This window comes from Tupaia chinensis, unplaced genomic scaffold (genome assembly GCF_000334495.1).
Source record: "Tupaia chinensis unplaced genomic scaffold, TupChi_1.0 Scaffold138407_1, whole genome shotgun sequence".
Lineage (NCBI taxonomy): Eukaryota > Metazoa > Chordata > Mammalia > Scandentia > Tupaiidae > Tupaia > Tupaia belangeri.
In genome coordinates this window covers 1,341,308-1,354,841 of record NW_006198305.1, presented here as the reverse complement: position 1 = coordinate 1,354,841, position 13,534 = coordinate 1,341,308, and the positions used below count along the sequence as shown (strand labels likewise).

Here is a 13,534-nt window from a genome sequence, read left to right as displayed (position 1 = left end):
CAAAAGGAGAATGGAGGAGAAGGGATTGCAACGTGGCCATCCCTCCTGGGGGGTGATTTCTTGCTTTCTGTCTCTTTATCTCTCTCTGTTTGTCTGGTGAGCCCACGTGCCCTATTGCAAAAACCTCTCCAAAAAAAAAAATGTTATGCCTTCGTTCACTTCTTAACCCCTTATAGCTAGCTATTGGTGTGTTAATTTGTTAATTATCAGTAACTCCCACTTAATTTTATTGTCATTTCTCTTCCTTTGGTTGGGGCTTTGATCACTTTTTTTTTTTTAAGAATTATTTTATTTAACTTTATTTATTTATTTTAAATTTGACCAGAGAGGGACAGAGTGTATGTGTGGAGGAGAGCAAGAAAGCAAGCTGCCAGGTCTGGAACTTGAACTGCAGTTAGCCTGTGGGAGTCCAGTGCCCTTAAGCACCATACCATCTGCTGGCCCCTGGTTACATTTTTATTATTATTATTTTTTATTTTTAAGAGTTTTGTATAAGGCAAATGTGGTCACCAGGGAGAGACAGAGAGAAGAGGGGAAGTAAGAAATCATCCCCCAGGGGGAATGGCCATGCTGTAATTCCTTTTTTTTTTTTTTTTTTAAATATTTATTTAGGGAATAGCAGATGTAATGGTTATGTTGCTGGAAAGCAAGTCACCAGGTCTGGGACTCGAACCACAGTTGGCCATGTGGGAGTCCAGCACCTTAATCACCACACCACCTGCTGGCCCTATGCTGCTTTTTCCTCCATTCTCCTCTCGGGATTTTAGGCATGCATGTATACATATCAGTTGTATTTTCTAAGCCACTGTAACTTGAACTTCACAATGCCATGTGAGATCTAACTCCCTTAACCACTGCGCCACTGGCTGGCCCAGTTACACTTAAAAAAAATTAATTTTTTTTAAGAATTATTTATTTTTGTTTTTTTTCCTTTTTTTTTTTTTTTTTTTTGAGGGGAGAGGTTTTTGCTATAGGGCACGTGTGCTCGCCAGAAAGAGACAGGGAGATAGAAAGCAAGAAATCACCCCCAAGGGGGTATGGCCATGTCGCAGTCCCTTTTCCTCCATTCTCCTCTTGGGATCTTGGGCACGCATGCACATGTGCCCGGTGTGAGTTTAAGCCACCAGATCCGGGACTCGAACCGTCGTCGGCTACATGGGAGTTCAGCGACATAGCCATTACACTAACTGCTGGTCCCTCATGTAGTTTAATTTGATCAGAGAGACAGAAAGAAGGATAGTGAGAAAGCAAGCTGCAAGCCACCAGGTCCGGGACTCGAACTATGGTTATCCATGTGGGAGTGTCCAGCACCTTAACCATCAATGCCACCTGCTGGTCTCCCCCCCACCTCCATTAAACTTTTTGACAAGGATTCACATGAAGCTTAAGACTGGGTAGATGTAGTTTTAGGACAGCTTTAGTTATGTTATTCTGAAAGGCCATATAAAGCTGTGCCTCTGTGTGAATCTCAATACAAGTATTGGTATTTGTATTTCAGCATACTTTTAGGTTTTAGTTGAATTACAGACTAATTTGATACTGTTTGGTTTTTGGCTTTTTTTTTTTTTTCAGGAGAGGTTTTTTTGCTATAGGGTGTGTGCGCTCACCAGAAAAAGAGAGACAGAGAGATAGAAAGCGAGAAATCACCTTCCAGGGGGGATGGCCTTGCTGCACTCCCTTCTCCGTTCTCCTCTTGGGATCTTGGGTATGCATGCACACGCGCCTGGTATGAGTTTAAGCCACCAGGTCTGGGACTTGAACTGCGGTTGACTACATGAGAGTTCAGTGATATAGCCATTATGCTAACTGATGGTTCTGGTTTTTGGCATATTAAAACTTTGATTTAAAAGATTTATTTTCCTCCTAAAAATTAGGTGAATACCGATGGATTGGTGCTAAGGGGCTGGTACAACTGTCTGACATTGGCAATATATGGATCCGTGGATAGAGTGATAAGTCACGACAGAGACTCTCCACCACCACCACCTCCACCTCCGCCACCTCCCCAGCCACAGACGAGTTTAAAAAGGAATCCCAAACATGGTGAGAATTTTAAGTTTGCTTTTGCCAGTGAAATTTATGTCCCTTTAGAAAGGTTGATATAAAGAACTCTTCTACCTTTTGAATCTTGTTCAAGACTTAACAAGATGTTATTTTCTTTTTTTCTATAAGAATTTCATTTTATGTTGAATTATTTACATTTAATTTTTTTGTCTACTTTTTTATAAACCTCTTTAAATTGACTCAAGTGCTTTTTTCCCCCATTCAACGTAAGTTAATTATTGGGTCATTGGAAAAGTCATGATGCTTTCTTACTTTTTTAGAGAGATTTTTTGCTATAGGGCAAGTGCATTTGCCAGAAAGATAGAAGCAGAGACAGAAAATGAGACACCCCCCCCCCCCCAGGGAGGTCGCCATGCTGCAGTCCTTTCTCCTTCATTTGCCTCTTGGAATTTTGTGCATGCATGCACACGCTCCTGGTGTGAATTGTCAAGCTGCTGGGTCTGGCACTCGAATTGTGGTTGACTATGTGGGAGTCCGTCCAGCAACATAACCATTGTGCCATCTGCTGGTCCCTATGATGCATTTTTGCATAGAAAAATACATCATGACTTTTCTCATGACCCAATATAATGCAAATCAGTGGTTATTCATTGTTTATTATCAGAATTATCTCTAAAGAATCTGAAGAATAGGCAGGAAGTTTAGTCTCTGTTCCTGGAATACTCAATGACATATTTTAAAGGAATGCATTTCAAATATTTTAGATATAAATTTCTTTTTGAAATTGCCAGAGGGCACTTGCCCTTGGGAGGAAGAAAACACCCTGCCAATGGGATATAGTAGTGCCATAGTCCTTTCTCTTCCATTTCCCCATCCTGTTGGGATTTAGGGAGTACGCATGCATCTGGCATATTTTCAAGTTACTCAGGCCTGGACTTGAGCTGTCCTATTAGCCCTTAACCATTAGGCCAGCAGGGCCAGCCTTCCTCCACCAATGTTAGTATCTTTTATAACTATAATACATATAAAATCCAGAAAACTGGCATTGTAAGTTTGTTGAGATTTCATCAGTTAGACACGCACTTTGTGTGTGTAGCTCTGTGCAGTTTTATATCATGTGTAATCTTGCGTAACTACTACCTTAATTAGGAAACTTAATTAATTACCTCAAAAATACCCTTGTATTCCTTCTTTATAGCCTACCCTTCTCACTGATCATGATTTTTTGGCATCATTAACTTGTTCATCTCTTTATTATTTTAGAATGTCAAAAAATGGAATCATGCAGTAATTGTCTTTTTGAGATTGATTGTTTACATTTAGAATGTCAAAAAATGGAATCATGCAGTAATTTATGTTTTTGAGATTGATTGTTTACATTCATCATATTTCCCAGTGGTTCATCCACTTTGCGGCATATGTCAATACTTTTTAAAAAATTAACAAGTGGTGTTACGTAGTATGGATACACTACTTTATTTAACCATTCACTTGTTGAGGAACATTTGGGTAGTTTCTAGTTTTGTGCTATTGTAAGTAAAACTATTACAAATAAGGGGCCAGCAGGTGATGTGGTGGTGAAGGTGCTGGATTCCCACGTGGCCTACATTGGTTCGAATTGTGGACCTGGCGGCTTCCTTTCTCACTTTGTCTTTCCCTTTCTCTCTCTCTCTCTCTGTTTCCCTCTGGTTGAATTAAAAAATAAATAAACAAAATAAAATAAATAATTATTTTAAAAAAACTATTACAAATAAAACTGAGCATTCATATACATTTTCCTCCATGAAAATAAGTCTTTATTTCTCTGAGATTACACCTAGGAGTGTGTACATTATATTTTGTTATATTGGAAGGCAGCAATTCTAATATTACAAATACAGATTAATTAGCAACATTTCTGTTAAGCCAGGAGGGAAAAATTTGCTATCAATAAATTCTGATGACTAAAAACTGAAATTGTGAAAAACATTTTTTCATGCATTTATTTCACAATGCTTTCATAACTTGGAAGTTTTTTTTTTTTGTCTCTAATAAAACTCCAACAGATGGGGAGAAAGAAGAACAGTTTAATGGAAGTCCTCCAAGACCACAGCCGAGGGGACCAAGGACTCCTCCAGGACCCCCTCCACCTGATGATGATGAAGATGATCCTATGCCTTTGCCAGGTATAAATAAAATCAGTGTAAGAGGTTTTCTTTTGGATAGCATCAATAGTGCCTTTAAAAAAATAAATAAATAAAAAGATTTTGCAATACTGCACATGGATTCGCCAGAGAGAGAGTAGGAAAGGGAGAAATAACCCCTCTAGGGGTAAGGTCCCACTGTAGTCCGTGCTTTCCTTCTGGAATTCTGAGCATACATACACATGTGCCCTGTTATGCTTTGTAAGCCGCTGAGTCTGAGACTTGAACCACATACTTGGCCATGTGGAATCCAGTGCTTTAACCACCATGCCACCCACTGACCCAGTATCTACCCCACCTCCTCATGCTGTGCAATATATCCATGAGTTTTTCTGTTGGCAGGTGACCTTGTCAGAAAAGAAAAATCAGGGACCAGCAGTTGGCATAATGGCTATGTCGCTGGACTCCCATGTGGTTGACTGCGGTTCGTGTCCTGGACCCGGTGGCTTAAATCTCATGCTGGGCGCATGTGTGTGCGTGCCCAAGATCCCGAAAGGAGAATGGAGGAGAAGGGATTGCGGTGTGGCCATTCCCCCTGGGGGGTGATTTCTCACTTTCTGTCTCTCTCTGTCTGTCTGGAGAGCACATGCGCCCTATAGCAAAAAAATAAACAAAAAACTTCTCCCCTGCTCCAAAAAAAAAAGAAAAAGAAAAATCAGTTAATTTATTTGAAGCTAAAAAAAAGTAGTAAAGTGCTATGGTGGAATATATGGAAGAGTATTAGTTAACAATAAGTAGTAATATATTTGAAGAGATAAAAAAATCTGTATAGTTAATAGCTAAGAAGTTAGCTTATGATACTAGAGTATAAAATAGCATACTTTATTGTCACTGTATGAAGTTGAACAGTGTATATAGTCTTAATTTTTTTAAGACAAGTAATTTTGCCACTTTTTAAAAGGATATTTATGAGTACAGTTATATAAAATGCTTCTAAGTAATTGCAATACCTAGTCCTTCTGCCTTGTGTTATTTAAAACATTACAATAATCTATGCCTTAAATCTCAAAATTTCAGTGTCTGGTGACAAGGAAGAAGATGCTCCTCATAGAGAAGATTATTTTGAACCCATTTCTCCTGATCGGAATTCTGTTCCCCAGGAAGGTCAATATTCTGATGAAGGAGAAGTAGAAGAAGAACAGCAAGAAGAAGGAGAAGATGACGAAGATGATGTAGATGTAGAGGAAGAAGAGAATGAGGATGATGATGACCGCCATACAGTAGACAGTATCCCTGAGGAGGAAGAGGAAGAGGAAGAGGAAGAAGGTGAAGAAGATGAAGAAGGTGAAGGTGTGTTATATTAATGAGGGCGTTTTGGTTTTATGTACTAAAAGTGAACTTGATGTAACTTTTTGTTTGTTTTAAAGAATTACATAATTTATTTTAATTTGACCAGAGAGGGACAGAGTGAGAGAGAGAGAGTGAGTGAGAAAGCAAGCCACCAGGTCTGGGATTTGAACTGCAGTCAGCCATGTGGAAGTCCAGCACCCTTAACCACCACACCACCTGCTAGCTCTTGAACTTGATGTAACTTTGAGCAATATAAGAGTAGTTAGATTTCAGGCAGGAAAGATATAACATAGACCTAGGAAACTGTGATAATTAATGCAGAGAAGTGAAAATTCCATAATAATGAGATTGTTGTAAAGAGAGCCTATAATAGTATATAAATAATATAATATTTTTTCTGAAACTACTTGGTTTAAGTTTGTAATTTCATATTCTTATTTTATTTTGGTAGTATTAGCCCATCATTTTAAAAACATTTTTATTTCTTTCATGAGAGTGAGAGATAACAGAGAGAGAAAAAGACATGTACCCTCAATCAGATCCTAGCCAGCCAGGATTATGGGTGTATACTTCCTGTGCAGATAGCATTACTTGAGTAGTGTGTTACTGCTGGACTTCCAAGTTGGCATTTTTGCCCACAGATTCTTTTTTTTTTTCTTTCTTTTTTGCTAGTGATGTGCATACTCACTTGAGAGAGAAAGGAGAGGAGAAACACCCCCGGATAAGGAATGGTCATACCATTCTTCTCTTCCATGTCTCTCTTCTTTCAGGTCTTTTGGGAACACATGGCCTGGCTTGCTTCCCAAGCCTCTGGGTCTGGGACTCAAACCACACACTCTGCTATGTAGGATCTGGCTACCTTAGTAACCACCAGGTCATTAAACTGGTCCCATCCGTCCTCCTTTTTTTTCCCTCAAGTTTGCTATAGGGTATATACATTGGTTGGAGAGAGACAGAAACAGAGGGAAGGTGAGAAATCACCCCCCGCCCCGCCAGTCCCACAGGAGGGATGGGCATGCCACAATTCCATGTTCTCCATTCTCTTAGGTTTTGGGGCTTGTATGGTCATGGTCAAGCTGCTGGGTCCAGGACTTGAACTACACAGCTGGCCATTTGGGTGGCCATGTGGGATTTAGCTGCCTTAACCAACATACCAGCTGCTGGCTGGTAGTTGGAAGTATCTTAATAGTGAAAAAATTGGAGGCTGGCAGGTGGTGTGATAGTTGGCATACTGGACTCCCACATTACTGACTGTGGTTCAAGTCCTGGACCTGTCGCCTTGCTTTCTCATTTTCCCTCTCTCTGATTAAATTAAAAAAAAATAATAAAATTAAATAAAATAATTTTATAAATAGTGAAAAAAATCTCAAGTGGGCAGGCTTAATTTCTTCCCTCCTCAGGGAGGTATTTTTGTTACTTTGAGACCTTTAAAATTTTATTTCTGTGAGGAGAGATACCTTTTACAGAATTAGTTATAAAGCTGAAAATTTATAATAGAGAAATTTGCTTAAGATGTTTGTTCATCATCATTCTATTAGGTACTGTAGATAAGATATTGGGGTAGAAGTTGATTTGAGAAAATCATTAATTCTTAATGTTTGCCATACTGTTCAATAAACTTTTTTTTTTTTCTTTTTTTGGAGAGGTTTTTTTTTTTTTTTTCGCTATAGGGCGCGTGCGTTCGCCAGACAGACAGAGACAGACAGAGAGACAGAAAGCGAGAAATCACCCCCCAGGGGGCATGGTCACGCTGCAGTCCCTTCTCCTCCATTCTCCTCTCGGGATCTTGGGCATGCACGCACATGCGCCCGGCATGAGTTTTAAGCCACCGGGTCCGGGACGTGAACCGTGGTCGCCTACGTGGGAGTCCAGCGACATAGCCATTACGCTAACTGCTGGTTCCCAATAAACTATTTTTTGATTGACAGAATTTATGCATTGGACAACAGTGATAAAATTAGTATTATTCAAACTCCTTTTCAGGGGATGATGGTTATGAACAGATTTCCAGTGATGAAGATGGAATTGCTGACTTGGAACGTGAAACATTTAAGTATCCAAACTTTGATGTTGAATATACTGCTGAAGACTTAGCTTCAGTTCCTCCTATGACTTATGATCCATATGACAGGGAGCTTGTACCACTCTTATATTTCAGCTGTCCATACAAAACAACTTTTGAAATTGAAATCAGTAGAATGAAAGATCAAGGTCCAGATAAAGAAAATTCTGGGGCGGTAGAAGCCTCAGTGAAGTTGACTGAATTGTTAGATTTGTATCGGGAAGATAGAGGTGCAAAATGGGTTACAGCTTTAGAAGAAATTCCAAGTTTAATAATAAAAGGATTAAGTTATTTGCAGTTGAAAAACACTAAGCAAGACTCTCTTGACCAGCTGGTAGACTGGACTATGCAAGCTTTAAATTTACAAGTAGCCCTTCGCCAACCCATCGCCTTAAATGTCCGGCAGCTCAAAGCTGGGACCAAATTAGTGTCTTCACTAGCAGAATGTGGGGCTCAAGGAATCACAGGACTGCTGCAAGCCGGAGTGATCAGTGCATTATTTGAGCTCCTGTTTGCTGATCATGTCTCATCTTCCCTTAAGTTAAATGCTTTTAAAGCTTTGGACAGTGTCATTAGTATGACAGAAGGAATGGAAGCTTTTTTGAGAGGAAGGCAGAGTGAAAAAAGTGGCTATCAGAAACTTCTGGAACTCATACTTTTAGATCAGACTGTGAGGGTTGTCACCGCTGGTTCAGCTATCCTTCAAAAATGCCATTTCTATGAAATCTTGTCTGAGATTAAAAGACTTGGTGACCATATAGCAGAGAAGACTTCGTCTGTTCCTAACCACAGTGAACCTGATCATGACACAGATGCTGGACTTGAGAGAACAAACCCTGAATATGAAAATGAGGTAGAAGCTTCTATGGATATGGATCTTTTAGAATCCTCAAATATAACTGAAGGTGAAATAGAAAAGCTTGTTAGCCTCCTAGAAGAAGTTTTTCATTTAATGGAAACCGCACCTCATACAATGATCCAGCCCCCTGTTAAGTCTTTCCCCACAATGGCACGGATTACTGGACCACCAGAGAGGGATGATCCATACCCTGTTCTCTTTAGGTAAGAGATGTTTGTTTTGGAAAATTTCACAAATTTTTGGACGCAATCTTATTTTTTATCTGTAGGTCATGCATATCTGTATAAGGATATTTGATATTTCAAAATAGATACTCCAGTGAAACTGAGAAATATGTTACTTTGGGTGAGCCTATATTGTGTTAGTACTTAAAGTAGAATTAGGAATCTAAGTGAAAGAGAGTAATAATGAACAACAATGCCGATAATAAGCATGTCTCTGAGTAAAAGTAAATGAGAAACTACCAAGTTGCTTCTGGGAAGTTTGTACAAAGAATGGCATAGAAAGGAGAGAACTTTTCTATGTGAATTCCTTTGTATTTTCTTACTCTGATACATTGTAAGTTATATTAATGTTTTAATGACTTAATCTTATAGTCATGGTTAAAGATTCTTTAAGATTCTTTACTACTTGTTTCTGTCATGTGCCTCTTGCCTTATTTGTTGATACAGTTTTACCATTATTAGGACCAGTATCCATAGTAGGAATTTAATTTTACCAATTGCTATAGGGTATGATGTGCACATGCCAGAGACCAGAAAGCTCGAGAGAGAGAGAGAATGCACCTCTTATGCACCACCTGATAGGGTAATAAGTTGTGGTCATGTTGTAATCCCTTCTCAATTTCTCCATTCTGTCGGGATTTGGGGAATGCAGGCACATCTGGTGTGTGTTTCAAACTGGCTGTAGAATTGGCACACTGGTTTTGTTTTCTAAAGTATTTATTCTTTTATTTATTTATTTAATTTCATGAGAGACAGAGAGGAGAGAGGGATCAAGAAAGACAGTCAGATACCCACAACAGAGTTCCTACCCCTAGTCTCAGCTAGACTGGAACATGGCATATATGTCTGCCTGTTAAACTTTGGGAGGTCTCAGGATGGGAACCCAGGATCTTCCCATGTTGATCTATTTCTGTTATTTTTGCACTATTGCTTAGCCCCGTGGTAGGTTTTTATTTCAACTTTTGAGACTTTTCTGTTTTGAAAACTTTGCCTGTTAATAGCTTTCTAATAAAAATGGCATTTTACTGTATTATATTTTATTTCTGTGATTAGTTTTTGTCTTGATTTGGGGCATAGTGTATTACCAGGATATGGGGTACTTGTCTACCCTGTCTGTTCCTAGCTATTCCTCTTTATACCTGAATGTATCAGCCCTTGACTTAGTTTGAGTTTCCCAAAAGCATTAATTGAGGCAAAGTCTTCATTGTAGCTTTTTGAGAGCTTATCCTTGGAATCAGAAATTTGTGAGGAGAGTAATAAAAGGAGAGAAACTAGTAAGGGAAGTGTTTTTATTTATTTATTTTTTTTCCTGAGAGAGACTTTTGTTATAGAGTGAGTGGGCTCGCTGGAGAGACAGAGACAGAAAGCTAGAAATCACACCCCCCTTCTCCCCCGGGGTGGGGGAGGATAGCTATGCCTCAATCCCTTCTCCTCAGTCTCCTCTTGGGATCTTGGGCATGCACGCACATGTGCCCACTGTGAGTTTAAGCCACCGGGTCCAGGACTCAAACCATGGTCAACTATGTGGGAGTACAGTGCCATAACCATTATTCCATCTGCTGGTCCAGTAAAGGAAGTCTTATTAAACTTACTGTGAATAACTGAGGAACTTACTAAAATGTGTTTCCTTTTTTTTTTTTTAAGAGATTTTTGTGATAGGATGCGTGTGCCTGTCAGACAGAAAGCGAGAAGTTACCCTCCCAGGGGAGACAGCCACGCCACAGTCCCTTCATTCTCTTCTTGGGATCTTGAGCACACATGCACACGCGTCCAGTGTGTTTTAAGCTGCCTAGTCCGAGACTCAAACTATGGTCTACTATGTGGAAGCCCAGCTACGTAGATATTATGCCATCTACTGGATCCTAAAGTGTGTTTTTACTTAGCTCACTGAGAAACTCAGGATAGTCTGTTTTTCTACCAGCTCTTTTGCCCTTTGGCTGAAGGTTGTCAATCAGAGACTTTAATGCCTTCATGTTCCTAAGCTGTTTGTGCTTATGGTGTGAGAAACCTTTTTTTGAGAGGTTTTTGCTATAGGGTGCGTGCACTCATCAGAAGGACCGAGAGAGACAGGGAGATAGAAAGTGAGAAATCATCCCCAAGGGGTGATGGCCACGCCGCAATCCCTTTTCCTCCATTCTCCTCTCGGGATCTTGGGCACGCATGCACACGCGCCAGGCATGAGTTTAAGCCACTGGGTCCGGGACTCAAACTGCGGTCGGCTACATGGGAGTTAAGCGACATAGCCATTATGCTAACTGCTGGTCCATATATACTGTATTTTTCATAGACACGCTAATGCAACTATACTGTACTAATATGTCACAAGTAGAGTAGGGCCATGGTGAAAAAGGAACATTTGATAAGTAGCCCAACTTTGGAAAGAGAAAACATATCAATAGTTATTTATTGAACATCTGTTGACTGCTAGCTAGAAGGCCTCTCAGAACTTTTACTTTCCTTTTTTACTGTAGAGTGAACACTTGTAACTCATATTGTGTTCTCAGTTAAAGGAGTCTATCACTGAGGATAAGGATTATGTCCATTAAAAATTTTTCCCTGCCTGTTGTTTAGTGAATATTGAGTAAATGAAAAATGCCTTGCAGTGACCTGACATCTATCAACTTTTCTACAGGTATCTTCACAGTCATCACTTCTTGGAGTTGGTCACCTTGCTTCTATCCATTCCAGTAACAAGTGCCCACCCTGGTGTGCTACAAGCCACAAAAGATGTTTTGAAGTTTCTTGCACAGTCACAAAAGGGTCTTCTTTTTTTTATGTCAGAATATGAAGCAACAAATTTGTTGATACGAGCTTTGTGTCACCTTTATGATCAAGATGAAGAGGAAGGTCTTCAATCTGATGGTGTTATTGATGATGCATTTGCCTTGTGGCTACAAGACTCAACACAGACGTTACAATGTATTACAGAGCTGTTCAGTCATTTTCAGCGTTGTACAGCTAGTGAAGAAACGGATCATTCTGATCTCTTGGGAACCCTTCATAATCTTTATTTGATTACTTTTAATCCTGTGGGAAGATCAGCTGTTGGCCATGTTTTCAGTCTTGATAAAAATCTCCAAAGTCTTATTACTCTAATGGAGTATTATTCCAAAGAAGCCTTAGGGTAATTTTCTATTCACTCCTTAAGTTTTCTGTTATGTTTGAAAACTAAATCATTCATGGGCTAGTTTCTTAAACAGCGTGTTGCTTAGAAAACAAAAATTATAAATATTTTGACATACCACATAAGTTGTTAATTAAGGATTAGAGTGACAGAAATCTCTAAAATAAAAGAGGTAGCTTTAAAGCAGTGAAAGGGACCTTTTAGCAGCTTCTTTTAGTTTCCCCATGCTGTTGAAAAATATTGTAGCTGTACTACCCTGCTGATCTGTGTGGAAGGGAATCCTAAGACACAGGAATATGTATCTTAAAAGTAACGAGGACTCTCTTGCTATCATCTGCCCTTTGTCTCTAAATTATTCATAGTGCTCTGGTTTCAGAATTGTTTTGATTAAATAAGGGGATTGAGAATAATAGTTTCAAAGAGATTTCCTAGCAGCGAAGTGAATTTTAGTGTATGAGAAGAGAGAGATGCCCTCTTCCTGATTCATGCCACACAAAGTAGTAGTATCATTTAGGTAACTGCTCTCGCATTGAGGCCTAGGTATGATTCCGAAGGACTTATCTTGTTTGCCTGTGAAAAGCAAACAGCAGTGACACTATGCCTAGCTTCATCTTAAAAATTTGGTAGAAGACTGGATGATGATAGCAGATAATTACACTTATTTTTATTTATTCAGATTGGACATGCATTTTCTTTCTTCTTCTTTTTTTTTTTTTTATTTGCTATAGGGTATGTGTACTTGCTGGAGGGGATGGGAGCAGTGAGAAAGCACCTCCCCTACCCATAGAGGATGACCACGCCACAGTCCCTCCTCCTCCATTCTTCTCTCAGGATTTTGAGAACACAAATACAAGTGCCTAGTGTGTTTTTCAGTCTACCAAGTCTGGACTCAAACCACTGAGTTGGCCATCTGGGATCCATCTGCATTAACTACCACACCACTGGCTGGCTCTGGACAAACATTTTCGAGGAGACCAATGAAGTATACTTTCTAATATTCTATTGTTAATGAAGTATACTTATTAATATCTTATTAGTCTTCTGATATTCTCTCTCTCTTTTTTTTTTAACATTTTTTTGGGTTATGTGTACTCACTGGAGAGAGAGACACACACCACAGAGAGAGAGAGAGAAAGAGAGAGAGAGAGAACCCCATGGTGGCATGGTCATGCTGCAATTCCCCCTCCTCTGTTTTTCCATCCTTTCTGATTTTAGGCATGCATGTACATGCACTCGACATGTTTTTCAAGTCACTTTGTCTGGGAATTGAACCACATGACCAGCCATGTGGGAACTAGCTGCCTTAACTACCAGATCATAAACTGGCCTGATCTTATTTCTTAATAGAATTTTACTCTATTGTGATATGCATTTTCATTTTTTTCTTATTTATACTTTTAAGGAATATTTTCAGGTGAATGTGAAGTATAAAATCTAATTTTTTGTTTTCAGGAAGTTAGACTTGTAAATTTCCTTGGTCTCTTTAAAACCAAGTTAAAACAAATGTATAAAGTTGTTCCTGAAAAAATGTTTTCATACCCAAAACTTAAAAACCTTGTTTTATTTCAGTGATTCCAAGTCTAAGAAGTCAGTAGCTTATAATTACGCATGCATACTTATTTTGGTGGTGGTTCAGTCTTCCAGTGATGTCCAAATGCTAGAGCAGCATGCAGCATCTCTCTTGAAGCTTTGTAAAGCTGATGAAAATAATGCTAAATTGCAAGGTATGGTACCTGAAGTTATTTTAAGCATTTGTAATAGATGAACAAAACCTTAGAGTGTTTGTAA

The 13,534-nt window shown here is 39.2% G+C and overlaps 1 protein-coding gene across 2 annotated transcripts in view; it reads left to right on the top strand.

The window, feature by feature from the left end:
* Positions 1 to 13,534, top strand: part of VIRMA (vir like m6A methyltransferase associated) — an 83,825-nt gene that overhangs the window by 27,273 nt on the left and 43,018 nt on the right. For both annotated transcript variants that reach the window (XM_027765468.1, XM_006161291.3), the window contains exons 5-10: positions 1,875 to 2,043; positions 4,050 to 4,169; positions 5,205 to 5,477; positions 7,461 to 8,601; positions 11,255 to 11,746; positions 13,316 to 13,470. In XM_027765468.1, coding sequence (XP_027621269.1) covers positions 1,875 to 2,043; positions 4,050 to 4,169; positions 5,205 to 5,477; positions 7,461 to 8,601; positions 11,255 to 11,746; positions 13,316 to 13,470 — 2,350 coding nt within the window. The remainder of the gene's footprint in view (positions 1 to 1,874; positions 2,044 to 4,049; positions 4,170 to 5,204; positions 5,478 to 7,460; positions 8,602 to 11,254; positions 11,747 to 13,315; positions 13,471 to 13,534) is intronic.